At 47.5% G+C, this 17,330-nt stretch overlaps 1 protein-coding gene across 13 annotated transcripts in view; it reads left to right on the top strand.

Annotated features, from left to right (window-relative positions):
* Nucleotides 1–17,330, top strand: part of otofa (otoferlin a) — an 88,416-nt gene continuing 71,086 nt past the window's right edge. For 5 of the 13 annotated variants that reach the window (XM_060041371.1, XM_060041366.1, XM_060041368.1 and 2 more), the window contains exons 1-2: nucleotides 2–365; nucleotides 4,630–4,688. In XM_060041371.1, coding sequence (XP_059897354.1) covers nucleotides 287–365; nucleotides 4,630–4,688 — 138 coding nt within the window. In that variant the 5' untranslated portion in view covers nucleotides 2–286. Of the gene's footprint in view, nucleotides 366–4,629; nucleotides 4,689–17,330 lie in introns of all 13 variants that reach the window. The other 8 variants (XM_060041367.1, XM_060041374.1, XM_060041369.1 and 5 more) reach the window with 2 other exon arrangements.

The raw sequence follows: 17,330 nt of genomic DNA, 5'->3' as shown, positions 1-17,330 counted from the left end.
CACAAACACTCCCCCCCTGACTTGATGCGCTCAACGAAGCCTCGTGAACGCACGGCAGACGCAGTGGATGCGTGGACGCACTTAGTTCATGAATGGTTGGAAGCGTTTCTTTCTTTACGAGAAGACTTCAGCAGAGCTCCAGCATGGACACCAAGGGCTGCTCCTCCGGACCGGGGCGCAGCGGGAGGCTCACATAGAAGTCGCCGACAAGCACCACGACAATCCTACAGTCAAGTTTAGAGTTTGAAGAAAGACAGCGATTTGATCAGCAGCCACGGATTAAATAATGGCTTTATTGGTTCATCTGAAGAAGGTCTCCTTTCTTCGCGGCAAAGGGGACCGCATCGCCAAAGTTACATTCCGAGGTACAGAATGTTCCTTTTTCAACGATTTTCCAAAAATGTGTCTTCGTAATGTATCGTTGCTATCTTCTCCTTTACTATTTGAAATATGCGCAGCGCTCACTGCTGCGCAAACAAAGTTCAGAAGCCCCCCTTCCTCCTCCAGATATGAGCAGTGAACGCACTTCGCTATGACGTTCCTACGGCTGCTCTTCAATGCAAGGAGCGAGAGGGGTTTTAACTAGGCTATCTGAATAATAAATTAACTAACATTTTCTTTTTGCAATACCGCACAATATGTTAAGTTATGTGCTACCGTATTTCCAGCCATTAAACCCCCTGGCAAATGGCCTGCAATGTGTAAATGTATTGATTTAAAAAAATGTGTAGCTCTGTTTTTCCCTGCAGAACCCGGCACTGATTTTTTGCGTTCTCCTTCCTCGGTCATAACGTGGAGGCCATCTCTCTGGTTCTTACTGAATAGACCAGAATAATGTCAGAGCACCAGGGCTTCTCCAGCGATATACAAGAGAAATATGTCAATACGTTTATCTGTCTCTTCGATTGTGTGCATGAGCGTGCCTGTATGTGTGCGCGCGCGCGCGCGCGTGTGTGTGTGTGTGTGTGTGTGTGTGTGTGTGTGTGTGTGTGTGTGTGTGTGTGTGTGTGTGTGTGTGAGAGAGAGTGTGTGTTTGTGTGAGAGAGTGTGTGTGTGTGTGTGTGTGTGTGCGTGCGTGTGTAATAGAGAGCGATAGGACGCAAGAGGGGAGGGGCAGTATTTCAGCACCTCGGAGAGCCCTATTGTTTGACACCAGAGAGGTGCAGCAACGGGCTACGGGCAGACTGACTCACTAAATTTCTCGATTTGTCACACACTGTTAAATCAAGAATCTACTCCCCTCCCCTCCCCATCACGTCCTCCAACGGATTCCCCTCCCTACATGACGGCATCTAAGCATGTTGCTCGACGCTGTTATTTGCGCTCTTGAGTCTTGCTGAAGTTGCTGTACATGGACCTCGTCATCCTTGTGTCCACATGTGAATGAATATTTTAGGATTTTCATGCTAGAAATGCGCTCTTCTGTTAGCTACTCTGTTCATTCATGAAACCAGAACACCATAAATAATGGAATTTAGCAATGAATTATTCAATGTGAATTGAATAAATAGAATTATACGAATATAAATTAACGGAAATAAGCTGTGCTGAGGATACTATACTACAATCTCACCGTATTATAGGGCAAGAGCGTTGACTTGAAGACTAGTATATACATATTTATTATATGGTTTATATAAGTGAAGGCCGAGCATAGTGAAGACAAAGCCAGCAATAAAACATTTAGTCACAAGGAGTCTGAAGTCTGCAAAATGAATGTTTTAGAAAATGAATAAATAAGAGGATAGCTGGTTGTTTTTAGAGTGTCTTGCCGGCCAGGTCTCTGCTCTGGAGACCACCATCAAAGCCTTTCCTCTGCACTTAGCACTAAGAGGGATTCCTGTGTGTGTGTGTGTGTGTGTGTGTGTGTGTGTGTGTGTGTGTGTGTGTGTGTGTGTGTGTGTGTGTGTGTGTGTGTGTGTGTGTGTGTGTGTGTGTGTGTGTGTGTGTGTGTGTGTGTGTGTGTGTGTGTGTGTGCTTCTGTGGTCCGTCCATCTGTCCGTCCATTTGCGGGTTTAGATATTCAGACGAAAATGAAAAAACTTGTTCAATTTGTATCCAAAAATATTACTTCTGTAGGACTTGAAGGGAACATGGAAAGTCTAACTTCAAGAATCTGTTGGGTCATAACTTTAGTGTTCAAAGGAAATTATTGAAGTTTGGTTAAGGCTAGGTTAGGCCATGTCTTTATTAGTGAATGCTTCTGATTGCAGTAAATCAAACTCACTGCTAAGGCATTTTAATTGGATTTTGCCTTCCCACGAGAAGATTTTAATCAGAGCATTCCTTTCAGTGTTATGAAAACATTAACAAAAAGTTCACTTTTCCGACATTGATTCTAATAGTTTAAAACAATATCTCAGAGGACTTACAGTAGATTGTGTCATGTGTGTATATATATATATATATATATATATATATATATATATATAATCCAGTGAGCGTAACTAATTCAAACATTTTTTCGAAGATTTAATTAATTCAGACATCCAGAGTGTGCCTCTCTTCGTCTCTCTGTCCATAGTCTTCATCCTGTTTCCTTGTCCCTCTCTGCTTGATGTCCTGAATCCTATGCCTTTCTTCAGGCAATCTGTCTTATCTCTTAAAGTCATCGTCTGTCATGGCTCTGGGACTTATCTGTGGATTCCTCGTGGCCCTCATCAAACCGGATGCTGTATATAGACCATGTTATATAGTCCCTTCTCTGCGCCTTGGAAACTAGTCAAAGAGGAAGTACTGAAATAAAAAATGTAAGCCAAGGTGCTCAGCGCCGCAGGACGAAGACCTTGTATTGATGTTTGAAACGGCACCTTTCAGGGGTTAACCTTTACCCGCTCCCCTGAAATCCCTTTGAAATGAAGGGGATTTAGAGAGCAGCCCTGGCCCACCCCTCTTCTCTTCTACAGCTTAATGGGGATTTCTCACAGGGCAATATGTCTACCACTCCACTCACTCATCATTATTATTTTTTCCCTATTTATTTTTTCCGTGTTTGTTAAGTCTGCGGCCACCATCTCCAGACAGTTTATTTCTCCATCTGCCGGTCACCTGTACAGGGGATAGCCAAAGGGAAAGGGACCTGTCACATGGCTTACATAATGAGACGTATGCTTATGTAAACGTCTGTCTTTGCGAGGGCGAATGAACACAAGCGGGATGCCAAAGTCTCTGTGTGGGCACAGCCCGACAGAACACATTATACAGACTACTGCTAGAAATAAGCAGCTGATTAGGATTTCTTTGCTTTGTAAAAGAGGAGTTCTTGTGGGTTCAACCTTGACAGGAGAGAGGATGGGATCGAGGGGAATTCATTTCATTGAAGAGGCAAATTGGAATAAAATTTTTCCTTTCAATGGGCCTCTTCCTCTTTCCGTCCCAAAACCTGGGCTTGAAACCGGCGATGCAATTACGTGGAGAAAAGGCTGGATTTGATACAGGGTCACTACAAAGGGGACTTTACCAACATGGTTGAGCCATGAACAATTCTAGTAAACTCAAGCACATATCAACAAAAAGTACCTAAGAACACCGTTGTGCTTAAAGCACTCGTCGTTAAATCTGTATGTGTGGGGAGGGAAACCAAACAAACTGTAAAAGACAAAACAAAGGGCACAACAGCAGCCCTGACGCGCAAGGCAGTATGTATTCATTTCCTGTTTCATCAACTATCCCACTGACAGGTGCTGTTATGACCTTCTTTACGTGTGCATGCGTCTGTGGGCAGACCATGTGATAAACCAACGCCGGTTTCTATTTGCTCGTCTATTTGCATGTGCACCATTAAGGATCAGCTGTCAACATAAACTGAGCAAGGCATCAGCACCAACACAATGCCTTGGACATACAAAAGCAAACCACACACACACACACACACACACGCACGCACGCACGCACGCACGCACACACACACACACACACACACACACACACACACACACACACACACACACACACACACACACACACACACACACACACACACCCCTTAGTGCCCTAGTTAATGTGCAATATATTGAAATGTTGACAGTGTGATAACACAGGCGTTATTCGGATTGAATGCATATTGCAATAACATCACTTTTGTTCATTTATTTGAATGTTTACACTCTCTCTCTCTCTCTCTCTCTCTCTCTCTCTCTCTCTCTCTCTCTCTCTCTCTCTCTCTCTCTCTCTCTCTCTCTCTCTCTCTCTCTCTCTCTCTCTCTCTCTTCCTCTGTCTCTGTCTCTCTCTTCCTCTGTCTCTCTCTTTCTCTCTCTATATATATCTCTCTGTCTCTCCCTCTCTCTCTCTTGCCCTGTCCTTTATCACTTCTTGTTTATCTTTTCTACCACATGCATGAATCATCCATGGCGGACTATCAGGGGAAACCCTGATGTACGCCACTGCTATCAAACCTGAACGGATGCAGACAGCGGCTCTAAAACAAACTGGGCCTGTTTTGAGCATTTTGAACTTTTGAAAACAGGGGAAGTGAGCGTTGAGTGTAACAGCACCCCGGGGCTCCCTCAGCGCTAAACGCTTCGCCGCTCACACATCCGTCCAAGACAGCCTCTTCACATCCATTAACTGTAACGGCCTGCTTGCTGTCTGTTGAAACTCTTCTTAACCTCTTCTCCTGTGTCTCGCAGGGCTGTCCTTCTACAGCCGCGTGGTGGACAACTGTGACGAGGAGGCCCACTTTAATGAGGTCAGTGCCATGGGTTTCCCAACCCCCCTCCCCATCCCCCTTCCTCCCCCTGTAGGTCCCTTTTCATCTCAATTGTTGATCAAAAATTTTTGATCTACAATTTTAATCATTAATTAAAAATGTTAAGGGAAAATTGCCTATTTCATGACCCACTGATAAATGGTTACTTATTTAAATGTCGAGGGCCCCGTCTAGGGCCCCTCCCTCTCAGGGCACCCCGACCTGCCCTCACCTTTTTCCCCTTACCACACCGCTGGGGTTTGAGTCCTCATGTCCACAGCCAACGGTAGGCATCCTTCACCCAGGTACCTTACTTATGCTGACACGTGTCGGATCTCCCTGCGAGCAGCCGTGGCTAATAACGTCTGCTCGAAGACTAAACAGTGTGAACGAGTCACATTCACACCTCCTGTGGCATCTCCCAATGAGCCTGGCCCTCCTCCCCGAGGACCCCACTCCAGGGCTCGGGACGCTGGGAGAGGTAGGCCTGCATCAATGCGAGTCATTAAGTGTTCACTGTGGCGGGACTGAAGCCTAAATCAGGCCACAGACACACACACACACACACACACACACACACACACACACACACACACACACACACACACACACACACACACACACACACACACACACACACACACACACACACACACACACACACACACACACACACCACATCACTGCCACTTTTGGTTTAGAGAGAGAGAGAGAGAGAGAGAGAGAGAGAGAGAGAGAGAGAAATTAAGGGAAATTAAAACAAAACCAACACCTTACTTTCTATTACCTCTTAGAGAATAGTCCCCACTCTGTAAAAAGTCTGCAGAGTTCATTGAAATGGAAAGTAGTGTGTGTGGGTGTGTAGTTGGTGTGTATCCATCACTTTGAGGTTTATGAAAAAGCATTATTTTTTTCTGGATTAAGACGGTTGGAAAGAATTCAAAGGACGACGTAGCTGACGCCTTTGTTGTAGCGCTACTGATTCCAGCGGCTTTCTTCTGTGTAAGACCTCGGGAAACGCTTGAGCTACAGTCCCCCAGAGATCCCTGCTCTCAGGTGAGGACTTTAAAGCAAGAGGAGTGAAGTACTACTGGGATTTAGAGGCGAGTCGGTTGCGATAGGTGGAGGGAGTTGGTGAAAGTGGGAGACATACAGTCCTCGGGGAAAGGCTTGTTAACTCTTGGCTAGAAGTCTTCCATGGGCCCAACCAACCAGCGTTGTGATGCATCTTATCAAGACATGACACACATCAGCGTGTGCACACGTAGACACGCACGGACGCACACACACACACACACACACACACACACACACACACACACACACACACACACACACACACACACACACACACACACACACACACACACACACACACACACACACACACACTACATTTGAACGTTATTGTACATTATATTCAGCAAACAAAGAAAGGAAAGAAATCAGGAGCGGCAGAACGATGAATGTTCACTCAGCAGAGCGAGCAGACGCCTGCTAGCTTCTGCTCCTTTTGATATCTCTGAAAACGTCTCGGAGACCTTGGAGCAAAATGCAAATGATATAAAAGATGATGCCATAGTCTGCGCGTGCTTGTTTCCAGTGTTGCTGGTATGAATCTCGGTGTTTGGAAGCAGAACTGATCCCATTGGACAGGCCTCTCGGCGGTTGGCTGGCCTGAGACCGGCCCTGTGCACGCCGGGTGCCGGGAAGGTCATTAACTTCAGTTAGCATCAACACAGCACACCAGCAAGCCCCACGCCCTGAGCACGGCTAGGACCTCCACTGTACAATCGGACCCCAGGGGCACCGATCAATTATCTGTGTGCGTGCGTGTGTATGTGTTTGTATTTGTGTGCGTTTGTCTGTGTGTGTGTGTGCGCGAGCGTGTGTGTGTGCGCGTGTGTGTGTGCATGTGTGTGCGTTTCTGTGTGTGTTTGTGTATCGGTGCTTGCGTGCACATGTGAGCAACCCCCATCCACAGCCAACTTGAGCCTTTCCCCATCACAGCCTCTACCATCCTCTAACATCTTCATCGCTCCTGACATGGTTTTTATGCCTCAGTTAGCCCAGCACAGTGCAGCTCAGCACAGGCCAGCAGAGTATCGGCAAGTCGAGCCTAGTGCAGCACAGTAGAGACCAGTCGAGCCTAGTGCAGCACAGTAGAGATCAGTAGAGCCTAGTGCAGCACAGTAGAGACCAGTAGAGCCTAGTGCAGCACAGTAGAGACCAGTAGAGCCTAGTGCAGCACAGTAGAGCCTAGTGCAGCACAGTAGAGACCAGTAGAGCCTAGTGCAGCACAGTGGAGACCAGTAGAGCCTAGTGCAGCACAGTAGAGACCAGTAGAGCCAAGTGCAGCACAGTAGAGACCAGTAGAGCCCAGTGCAGCAGAGACCAGACCAGTAGAGCCTAGTGCAGCATAGACCAGACCAGTAGAGCCTAGTGCAGCAGAGTAGAAGCCAGTAGAGCACAGCTCAACTCTGCAGAGCCATCCAACTGAGAAATCTTAGCGGGAGGGGCGTGTGTCTGCTTTGCCTCTTATGGCCTCACAGGCTTTGAACTAGTGTGCAGCGGGAGACAAGCAGCCGAATCCCTGTTCATTATTCATTTTTGTTCTCCTTTTCGCTAGGGGTTTCCCTTCCTTTGCCTACTCTTTATGCGTCTAGAGTCAGGAATGCAAAGCACGGCGAAATATCTAACCATAGGGTAGACACTGTTCGGATCTTCTCCGTGGAACAGCCCTGTGTGTTTGTTTGTGCATTGGTATGTGTTCATCTGTGATTGCGCTAGTAGCTGAATATGAGCATGCGTGTCGGAGTGTGAAGCTTGCGGCCCCTCCGTGAGGAGATCTGAGCTTTACCGACACAGATTAATCCCCCCCACCCCCCACACCCAACCTCCTTCTACTTTGAGTTTTCCAACTCCCACAAGCAACCACTGCAACTGGGGGAATTCTCACTGTTGATGATTTAGTGAGAGCCTGAGATTACATCAGGCACAAAGAGAAAACAGGGGGAAACACCCTGAGACCGTGTTTCATGAGATCATACACGCACCGCGTCTCACCGATCTGAGCGTCAACAGTCAGCCATTTTAGCGTTAACCATTTTAACCATCTTAACCATCTTAACCATGCTCATGAGCCCAAAGCTGAGCGGTGGAGGAGAGTTCTGAGCGTTGGGCAGTGGCAATGATATGGGGGATGGGGGTGGATGGGTAATACAATAGAATATAAGATGAAGAGATGTACGGGAACAGTTCATTTTCTGGGACTGTAAACTTAGTTAAAAATTCAAAATTGTGAAATATGAACGTGAGCTAGTTCATTTTAAAGTGGGTGAAATGAACTTTGAGCTAGCTCTTGTGAACAGTACACTTGCAAAACTCCCCCCCCCCCCCCTGCCCATCTCTCATCACTTCCCTGATTGCCTCGCTGGTCATCGGGGTTACAGGAAGCAACACTCCTGGTGTGAGTCATGTCTGCTTTCATTACCGGGGAGTTGTCTTTGTCTGCGTCCGCTCTGAGCCATTAGCCGTCTGTGTGCAGGGTGAAGGCTATGATTGCTGTGTGGTTGTGTGTGCAGGTGTCCTTATGCAGGCACGCAGACATTTTGATTGGCTCGAAAAGATAAACACCGTACCAAATTTCTAACTTCATAAAAGTTAGTTAGTTATAACTTTTGTGTTATAACAGACCTACCTTTTTAAGGTTAAAGTTAAAAAAGTAAAAAATGACTGATACCACAATTTGACTCTTGATCACTTTACATTCTAAATGGAGTAGTGTCCTCATGTTAAGTGGTGTTAATAAACAGGTATTTTTACAATAATCTGGTACGATGAGAGAGAGCACAGGGTCCTAAGTATACACCAGTAAACTCCCTGGAGTATTGCTGGTAGCAAGCAATTTCTCAGAGATGTTCCCCAAATGTGTCCCCCTATATTAAATGATTGTTTGTGGCTGGTTAGATTGGTTGTGGGTATTTCTTCCAAAGCCATCACTCTTATCTGAGTCCTTGTTTGCATGTTTAATGTTAACTGGGAAGATAAAAGAGAGACAATATTGGAAGGCAGTTTTTGGGAAACATATTGCATAGCATGCAATGTTTTCGATGTAAATATGCCTTTTATAATCTCTCTCTCTCTCTCTCTCTCTCTCTCTCTCTCTCTCTCTCTCTCTCCCTCTCTCTCTCTCTCTCTCTCTCTCTCTCTCTCTCTCTCCCTCTCTCTCTCTCTCTCCCTCTCTCTCTCTCTCTCTCTCTCCCCCTTAAAAGTTTCTTCTTTAAAGCAATGAGCAACCTTGTCTCATTTTCTCCCTGCTAATGAGTTTTGTAACAGCCGACCGGAGTGCATCTTTCATTATCCCTGGGCCCCATCTGGTCCTGGCAGACAGCCACGCTCAGACACCTAATTGCAGTTTGGAGGAGACAGGGTCGAGAGTGGGACCAGCGTTGAAACGAGCCAGTTAGGAGAACCCTACATGTGTGGACCTGCTGCTCTCTGCCCCGTCGATGGTGAAGACGCAGAGTGATTAAGCCGTCTGCTCCCTCAAATATTAGAAGGGAGATTCAATACAAATGAACCACAGCAAATATATTGTTTGAATGTTTATTTCAGGTACTGGTCTCGTGAAATGACATCATGTAGTACATTTAAATGGTCCAGCGACATATTCCTACTAATTCCAGATTTTTGCATTGTAGCATTTTTTTCTTTTGTGATATTTACAAAGAATTATTTTTTTCGCATTGTAGCAGTTTCTTTTGTGATATTTATATATGAAGACATAATCTTCATCATCGTCACCATCATGCTCAATCGGTCGCTTAACCAGACAGGTGGAACTGACGTAGTTAAAGGCTTCTAATACCGGGATAGCAGCTGTCCCTGTTACGGGTTTAAGTATGAAGAAGCTGGTTAAAGGGGCGATATTATGCCACCAGGTGTGTGTGATTAGCAATTACAAGCTGGTTGAAAATCGTAATTTTCCTGTTTTCACAAGTGGGCGTGTCCACCTAGCATAGGTGTACGCTGCATAGATCAGTCCACCAGCATACCGAAAATTTTATTCGATTTTCAAACGGCTTGTAATGGCTAATCACACTGACACCTGGTGGCATAATATCACCTCCGATTGGGATAATTTGAACAGGCCTAATAACAGATGGCAGATTGTGTCATGTACACAGTGCACAGTAAAAATTGCTGGGTTAAAAAATAACCCAACCTTAACCCAGCTACTGGGTCACTATTGGACAGAACACATGCTGGGTTGATTTGACCCAAGTGCTGGGTTACATCTTTTAACCCAGAATGCTGGGTTGTTAATTTGACCCAATCTAGTGGGTGAAATTAACTATATTGTTGTGTTAAATACTACCCATTAACTGGGTTATTTTTTATCTCATAGCCTTGCTCTCTCTCTATATCTAATATTTACATTTAGTTATTTTTGCATGTGTATTATATTTTCATACGTACATTTAGTATAGGGATACAAATATAAAATATAAACAAAATATAATAATGTAAAATAATTTCACATAATCATACAAACACAATTGTACCACTGTAAATGTGCATTTTTTAAAGTATTTTACAGCCTCCCTCAAATATGCTTGACTTGTCTTAAAATCATCTCCGAGCCACAGAATATGAGGACTTGGCTAACTCCTCTCAGATTGATGAATGTACTCCACCATGTTGGTCCCCACCTGTTAATTAAACATCAATCAGTTAATGTTGTTTGTATAACTTGTACACTGGTAAAGCAAAACGTACAGGTTGCATGTCCATGACCATAACAGGTAGCCCGCGAGTCAACCATTCACCCAGCTATTAGCGCTACGGCTAGCTAGCGAGTCAACCGTAGCTACTCACGAGCTAACTGCATACTAACTTTACGGGTAGCTAGCTAGCAAGCTAACTGTTAGTGAGACATTAAAGGACAATTCCGGCATTTTGAACATTGAGCCCCCTTTCTGGTTTGTCTAGGATGAAATAGAGTGGTTAACGCCGACATTTTGAATATTGGTCCTGTCTTAGGGTATTTGGCTAATTTCGAAACGCCCCTGCCTGCTTCACAACAGTTGGCTATGGGCATTCATAAACCTACCCTAAACGTTCGTTTTCAGAAATGTGAAACTCACCGAGTGGTTAGTGGTGTTCGTGGATGTTCCTAATCAAGTGTCATAGCGAAATACAGTTTCTGTCGTGTTTTATTTGGCATTTTGTAAATCCATTGAAACAGAAACCGGACCGGAACCGAAACCGGAAAGGCGGGCTGGTTGTAGTCTTTTCGCTCGGTTCTAGCCCTACTGTTGAGACGGAGAACCGAGCGAAAAGACTACAACCAGCCCCCCTTTCCGTTTCCGGTTCGAAATTAGCCAAATACCCGAGACAGGACCAATATTAAAAATTTCGGCGTTAACCACTCTATTTCATCATAGACAAACCAGAAACCAAAATACGGGAATTGTCCTTCAATACAATTGAAACATTAAACCAGGAGACGCTAAACATTAAATACAATATAAAAAAATGCTGCCGATATAAGCTTTTAGTCGGCTAATGATTAGCGATTGTTAAAGCAGTTCGATCTTGCAGGCCAGCCAATAAATGCTGATTTAAATCTTGGATTTAATATGAATCTGTTTGTTTATTTCAGAGCTAAAGTGTGAAGTGATGTAAAGTTCATGCTGTTACCAAAACTCATTGAAAATATAAGTAAATAATGTTACACCTTTCCTGTTTCTTGGCTCTCAGACCGTAGTCCGGGAGCACAGGGGAGACGTTCCCTCCAGGGCCGATGTCCTTTCGGGGGTAACACCCTTCACTATAACCGGCAGTGGGTCTGTTTATAGGTCGGAAGACACGGGCACGGATTCTCGGCGTTTGGTACTTTATTCAACAGTACAGTACACGTAACTCGGAAACACAACCGGTCTTGTTTAATTCCTCCTAGACTGACACTCGCTCAATCGCTCGTTCACTCATTCGTCGACTCATTCGCTGACGTCACTCACACACACACACACACACACACACACACACACACACACACACACAGACATTCTCGCGCACACACATACGCCACTCTCGTAACACTACCCCCACTCTGGATGACAATCAAAACTGATTTTTCACTCCAGCACAATAATACACCAACATGTCCATACAGATATACAGCCCCCATACACATTCAATCTAGTTCAAAGGGTGCAGTATAACTAGTAGGCGTCGATTTAAGAGGAATGACGATAAAGTGTAGCTTGTAGTGCAAAGGCAAGAATTGAACAGTGTGTTGCGTTTAGTGCACATATTACAGTTGAGCAGAACAAATTCTGAAAAGGCATTACAATACCCATCGTTCAGACTACGAGTAGAAGATATAATTAGCATTTTAAGGATAATAGTAGTTCTCTGTAATTACTCAAAATATTAACAGAAAAATGCAAACCTGCAGAACCAAATGCAGTTTACCCCATAGTGCATACAACAAGCATTACGTCAAGTTTTTCTTTCTTTTTTTTAAGTATAGAAACTAACAATTTGCTGGAAGAGCCTATAACAGTTGACTTTGTATCAAACATATATATATTTCTTTTACCAAGAGAAATACAAAACATAAGCAATAAGCAACTTATTATTGTTTTTAAACATTGTAAACATTTGCCCTTAAAGTCCTGGAACTGCCCATGAACACGGGCGCTCAGTGAGCCGGGCGCTCAGTGAGCCACCCACTCACCAAACTGAGTCGGTGGTCTACGCCTGCGCTGGGGCCTTTGAGAACGAGGGCTCTGAGGGTGCTGCACCGCCGCACAACCCCCACTGTCCTTTAACTCCACAGGAACGGAGTCAAGGTGAGAAGCAGCAGCTACAGGGATGTCCACAGCTGGATCTGATGAGGGAAAGCTGGAGCTGTCATCAGTGTTGGAGAAGAGCTGGGGCAGACCCAGTAGAGTGTCAGCAGGAGCTACGTCGTCTGGGGGTGACACCTCCATTGGTGTCCAGCTCTGGGCTTGCTCCAGGGCCCAAGTATTGTCCAGTGGGTCCCGGCAGCGATAAGGCTTTAGCTGATCGTGGTGAACCACCTTTACTTTAGTCTTTGGCCCTTTCTGGATTCGATAAACCAGGTCGTCCAACTGACCCAGAACGAAGAATGGCCCTTCGTAAGATGGGAGGAACTTCCTCACTCTGTTCTTGAATTTTTTTGTTCCTTTGATGAGGTACCACACAGCATCACCAACGTTGTAATGTGTGCGGCAACAGTTCTTGTCATATTGTCTCTTTGCACGTTCCACAGACTCTCCGAGAGCATCTCTGGTGATTTGGTGCGCCAGCTCCAGTCGCTCTCGAAGGTGCTGGACATACTCAGGGGCCGAGGGAGCTGCTTCAGGGTCCGACGGCAGGCCGGATACAAGGTCTACTGGCTCACTCACTTCCCGGCCAAACATCATGTAGTTCGGGGTGAAACCAGTTGAACTGTGCTTTGTTGCTCTGTAGGCCATGACAGCGTAGGGAATCATGAGGTCCCAATCCCAGTGGCAACGCTCGGCTGTCGTGGCCAGGATCTTTTGCAGAGTGGCATTGAACCTTTCAACTTGCCCATCGGACTGAGGACGGAAAGGTGTGGTGTGTGTTTTGTCGATCCCGAACAGCTTGCACATTTCCTGGAACACCTCAGACTCGAAGTTCCGGCCTTGGTCGCTGTGCAGTGTCTGCGGGGCTCCATAGCGACACACCCACTCGGAGGCGAGCACTTCAGCCACAGTTACAGCTTGTTCGTTAGGTAGGGGAAAAGCTTCGACCCATTTTGTAACATAGTCCTGTATTACCAGCACATATCTGTTGTGGCGTTCAGTCTCATTCAGTGGCCCCATAATATCCAAAGCGATGCGCTCCATAGGCGCTCCGACTCGAACAGTGCCCATGGGGGCTTGTGGTGTCTTCCGTGGCCTGGCTTTTGATGCGCAGCTGGTGCAGGTGTTACACCACAGGGCGACGTCCTCCCTCATTCTGTACCAGAAGTATCGGGTTTGCAGCCGAGCTACCGTGCGCTCTACACCAAAATGTCCGCCAACTTGTCCCTCATGCATCTGTCTCATGATGTCTGGCCGGAAGGTGCGGGGCAGCACTACTTGTGGATAGAATTGGGTATCGTCCAGGCAGTAGAAGCGTCTAACTAGCACTCCGTCTCTGATGTAGAGGCGTTTCCACTGGCTCCAATATGTCTTTGTGGCTGGGCTGCATGGTGAGACTGTTACCCATGCAGGACGCTCTCCGCTGGTTTCCAACCAGGTTCTGATGGGTGCAATGTCTGCGTCGTCTTCCTGGGCTTGTCGCAGCTCCTCCAGGGACCAACCACCAAACAGTTCATTTTCTTTTGACTTAGTCAGGTATATTTCCTCGGGGGACTTTAAGTTGTTAGAGTCAGCTGGCAGGGCCTTGTCTACCCCCACTAGACTTGCTTCTGCGGGAGCTGGGTGTCTCTCTACCCCCACTGGACTCAGCATCGCCTGGTTGATGTCAGAGTCCAAATTGCACTGCACAGCCTGGTGACTGATGTTCAACTGAGGAGGAGATGGGCTGGGGAGCTTACAAGGACAGGACTGACGGCAGGGTCTCCGGGAGAGGCTGTCTGCGTTGCCGTGAAGCTGGCCAGGGCGATGGATGATCTCGAAGTTGTATTCGCCAAGTCTCTCGAGCCACCTGGCGAGCTGTCCCTCAGGCTCCTTCATCCTTGTTAGCCACCGAAGGCTGCTGTGGTCGGTGCGCACCGTGAAGCGCCGCCCTAGGAGATACTGGCAAAAGTGTGACGTGAAGTCGACCACGGCTAGCAGTTCTCGCCGTGTGGTACAGTAATTCTGTTCAGTTGTGGACAGCTTGCGGCTTCCATAGGCTAGCACACGTTCCACACCCTGCTGAACCTGCGAGAGAACAGCGCCGATACCGACGTCGCTGGCGTCTGTGTCTAGTATCATGTTGCCTTGGTCGAGTGGGTAGCCCAGGATTGGCGCGGTCGTTAGCAAGCCTTTAAGTTCATTAAATGCCGCCTGGCATTCCTCAGACCAGCGAAACTGGGCATGTTTCTTGGTCAGGGCATGGAGAGGTTCTGCAATGGAAGCAAAGTCTTTAACGAACCGCCGATAGTAAGATGCAAGGCCCACAAAGCGACGGACATCTTGGATTGATGTCGGTGTTGGCCAGTCCTGCACTTTCTGGACTTTGTTGGGGTCAGTGGCCACACCGCTCTCTGAAACGATGTGACCCAGGTAGGCTACTTGGCGGCGGAAGAGGCAGCACTTAGATGGTTTTAGCTTCAGTTTGGCCTGGTCGAGACGACTGAAAACCTGGCCCAGCCGCTGCAGCATCTGCGGAACGTCGCTGCCCAAAACGATGATGTCGTCCAGGTACACTAGGCAGGTCTCCCACTGCATTCCGGCCAGCACCCGGTCCATCAAGCGCTGGAATGTCGCCGGGGCATTACACAGTCCAAATGGCATGACATTCCATTCAAACAGTCCACTTTTGGTGCAGAATGCTGCTGCTTTGCGTGCTCTTGGGGTCAGTTCGACTTGCCAGTAGCCGGCCGCGAGGTCAAGGGTGCTGAACCACTTGGCGTCAGAGAGGGTGTCCAGCGTGTCCTGGATGCGGGGCAGAGGATATGCATCTTTGATCGTGCAGTCATTCAGGCCTCTATAATCTATGCAGAGGCGGTACGTCCCATCTTTTTTCTTTACCATCACTATGGGAGATGCCCAACTGCTGTTGCTGCGGCGGGCCAGCCCCGCCCCCAGGCTCTGTTGTATCTGTTGGTCCGCATCCTGTTGTTTCTCCAACGCCATCCGGCGTGGTGGTTGCTTGACTGGGAGGCTTGGCATGGTTACGATGTCATGCTGAACCAGGCTGGTCCTGCCGAGGTCAGTGGGTCCTGTGGAGAACACATTCTCATAGGTGCACAGCAGCTGAGCTAGCCGCAGCTGCTCCTCTTGGTTAAGCTCAGTAGAGCTCTGGGCATAGAGCTCCTGTAGGTGCTGGGGGACCGGAGGGCGGCTGCTGACAGTCTGTTCAGGCTGGTTGTGGGCAACCGCGTTCGTAGGCTGCAGAACCTCTACCGGCTGGAGGAGTCCCACGATGGCCCCCTTTTTAATGGTTACGGCACTGTTGCCTGGATTGAAGATGCGGAGGGGCATGGTCATATGGGGCTGAACTTCCACTAAAACTCGGGCCACTAACAGTCTGTGTTTTTCAACAAAGCCTTTGGTGGGGCTCAGCATCAATTCCCCTTCAACTGGATCTTTAAGGTGGATGTTGCCTCTTACCACAAACTCCTGCCCAGCCTCCAGCACCACCGTCCGGGCCACTCTCACTGAGTGCGCCGTTGGTTTGTTTTTGGAATCGAAATACGGCACCTCTTCTCCAAACAGCACAATCCGTTGATTCCCAAAATCAAGACGTGCCTGGGCCTGGCTCAGGAATGGATGGCCCAGCAGGGCTTCGTCACCAGCTATATCAGCAACCAGGAAGAGGACGCTCACCTGACGGTTGTTGATCTGGACAGGGATGTGAGCTTCGCCGAGCACGGGTATGTCACCAGGCCCAACACCGATCAGAGTCTCTACGATGGATGACTGAAGTGGAGGCCTGACATCTGGATGAATGGCGTTGTAATGACACAGAGGAAAAACACTTTTCCGAGCCCCACTGTCCAAAACAGCGCACACTTCTAGCTCGTACACAATCATGTGAATGTTCATTTCTTGACCCTGGGCCTTAAGGTGAAGCACAGCTGACCTTGAGCTTTGAGGGGACATGGTTGAAGTTAGAGCCCTAGTTGCATTTCTTGGTGAGGGGCAATTTCTCTTCATGTGACCCAAGCCTGAACAGTTGTGACACCGAATCTCATCCCATTTAATGTCTCTGGGGCTTTTACCTCTATATGGTGTGTGACTGTGGCTGGAAGACGCAGGTTTAAAGATGGCTGATGGGGGCGCTCTAGCCGTCTTTAATTCCTCTTCGTCGGTTCACTCTCTGATCACCATAGCACGGGGCCTGCGCTCAGCTATGTCACGGGCTCCTGAGTGCATGAGACCGGCGACATATGATGCTGCTCGCTTTGTGGTTTCATAGCGATGGGCAATGTCAAAGGCTTGGGCTAATGTTTGTGGGCGCTGCTCTAAAAGCTTTTGTACAATTTCTGCATCCCCTAGAGCATTAGTAAAGACTTCAACTCCTATGGCGTCCTGTTCGGCATCAGCCCTGTTGCTGTAGGCTACTGACACTCTCCCGTAGATGTCATCTCGCAAAACATGGAGAGCCTCACCCGGTTTGCGGACACGCTGTCTCAGCTCGATAGCTACTGCAGCTGCATGCTGCGAGGAAGGGCCGTATGCAGTTTCTATCTCCTCCACCAGGCGGACGTAGTCCCACTGGGTGGACCGGGGATTTCTGTGGATGATGGCCCCGGCTGCACCCACCATGCAGAACTTCAACTGGACAGCCATTGTCTTTGCGGACCAGTAGTTAGCTTTAGCACAACTCTCAAACCTGTGCAGGAACTCTGTCCAGGGTGTGGTGCCATCATACTGTCCGGGTCTCAAAGTGGGGACTCTTTCTCGATGATCATAGTCATCCTCACTC

This window comes from Gadus macrocephalus, chromosome 21 (assembly GCF_031168955.1).
Source record: "Gadus macrocephalus chromosome 21, ASM3116895v1".
NCBI lineage: Eukaryota > Metazoa > Chordata > Actinopteri > Gadiformes > Gadidae > Gadus > Gadus macrocephalus.
This window is presented reverse-complemented; position numbering and strand designations above follow the sequence as displayed.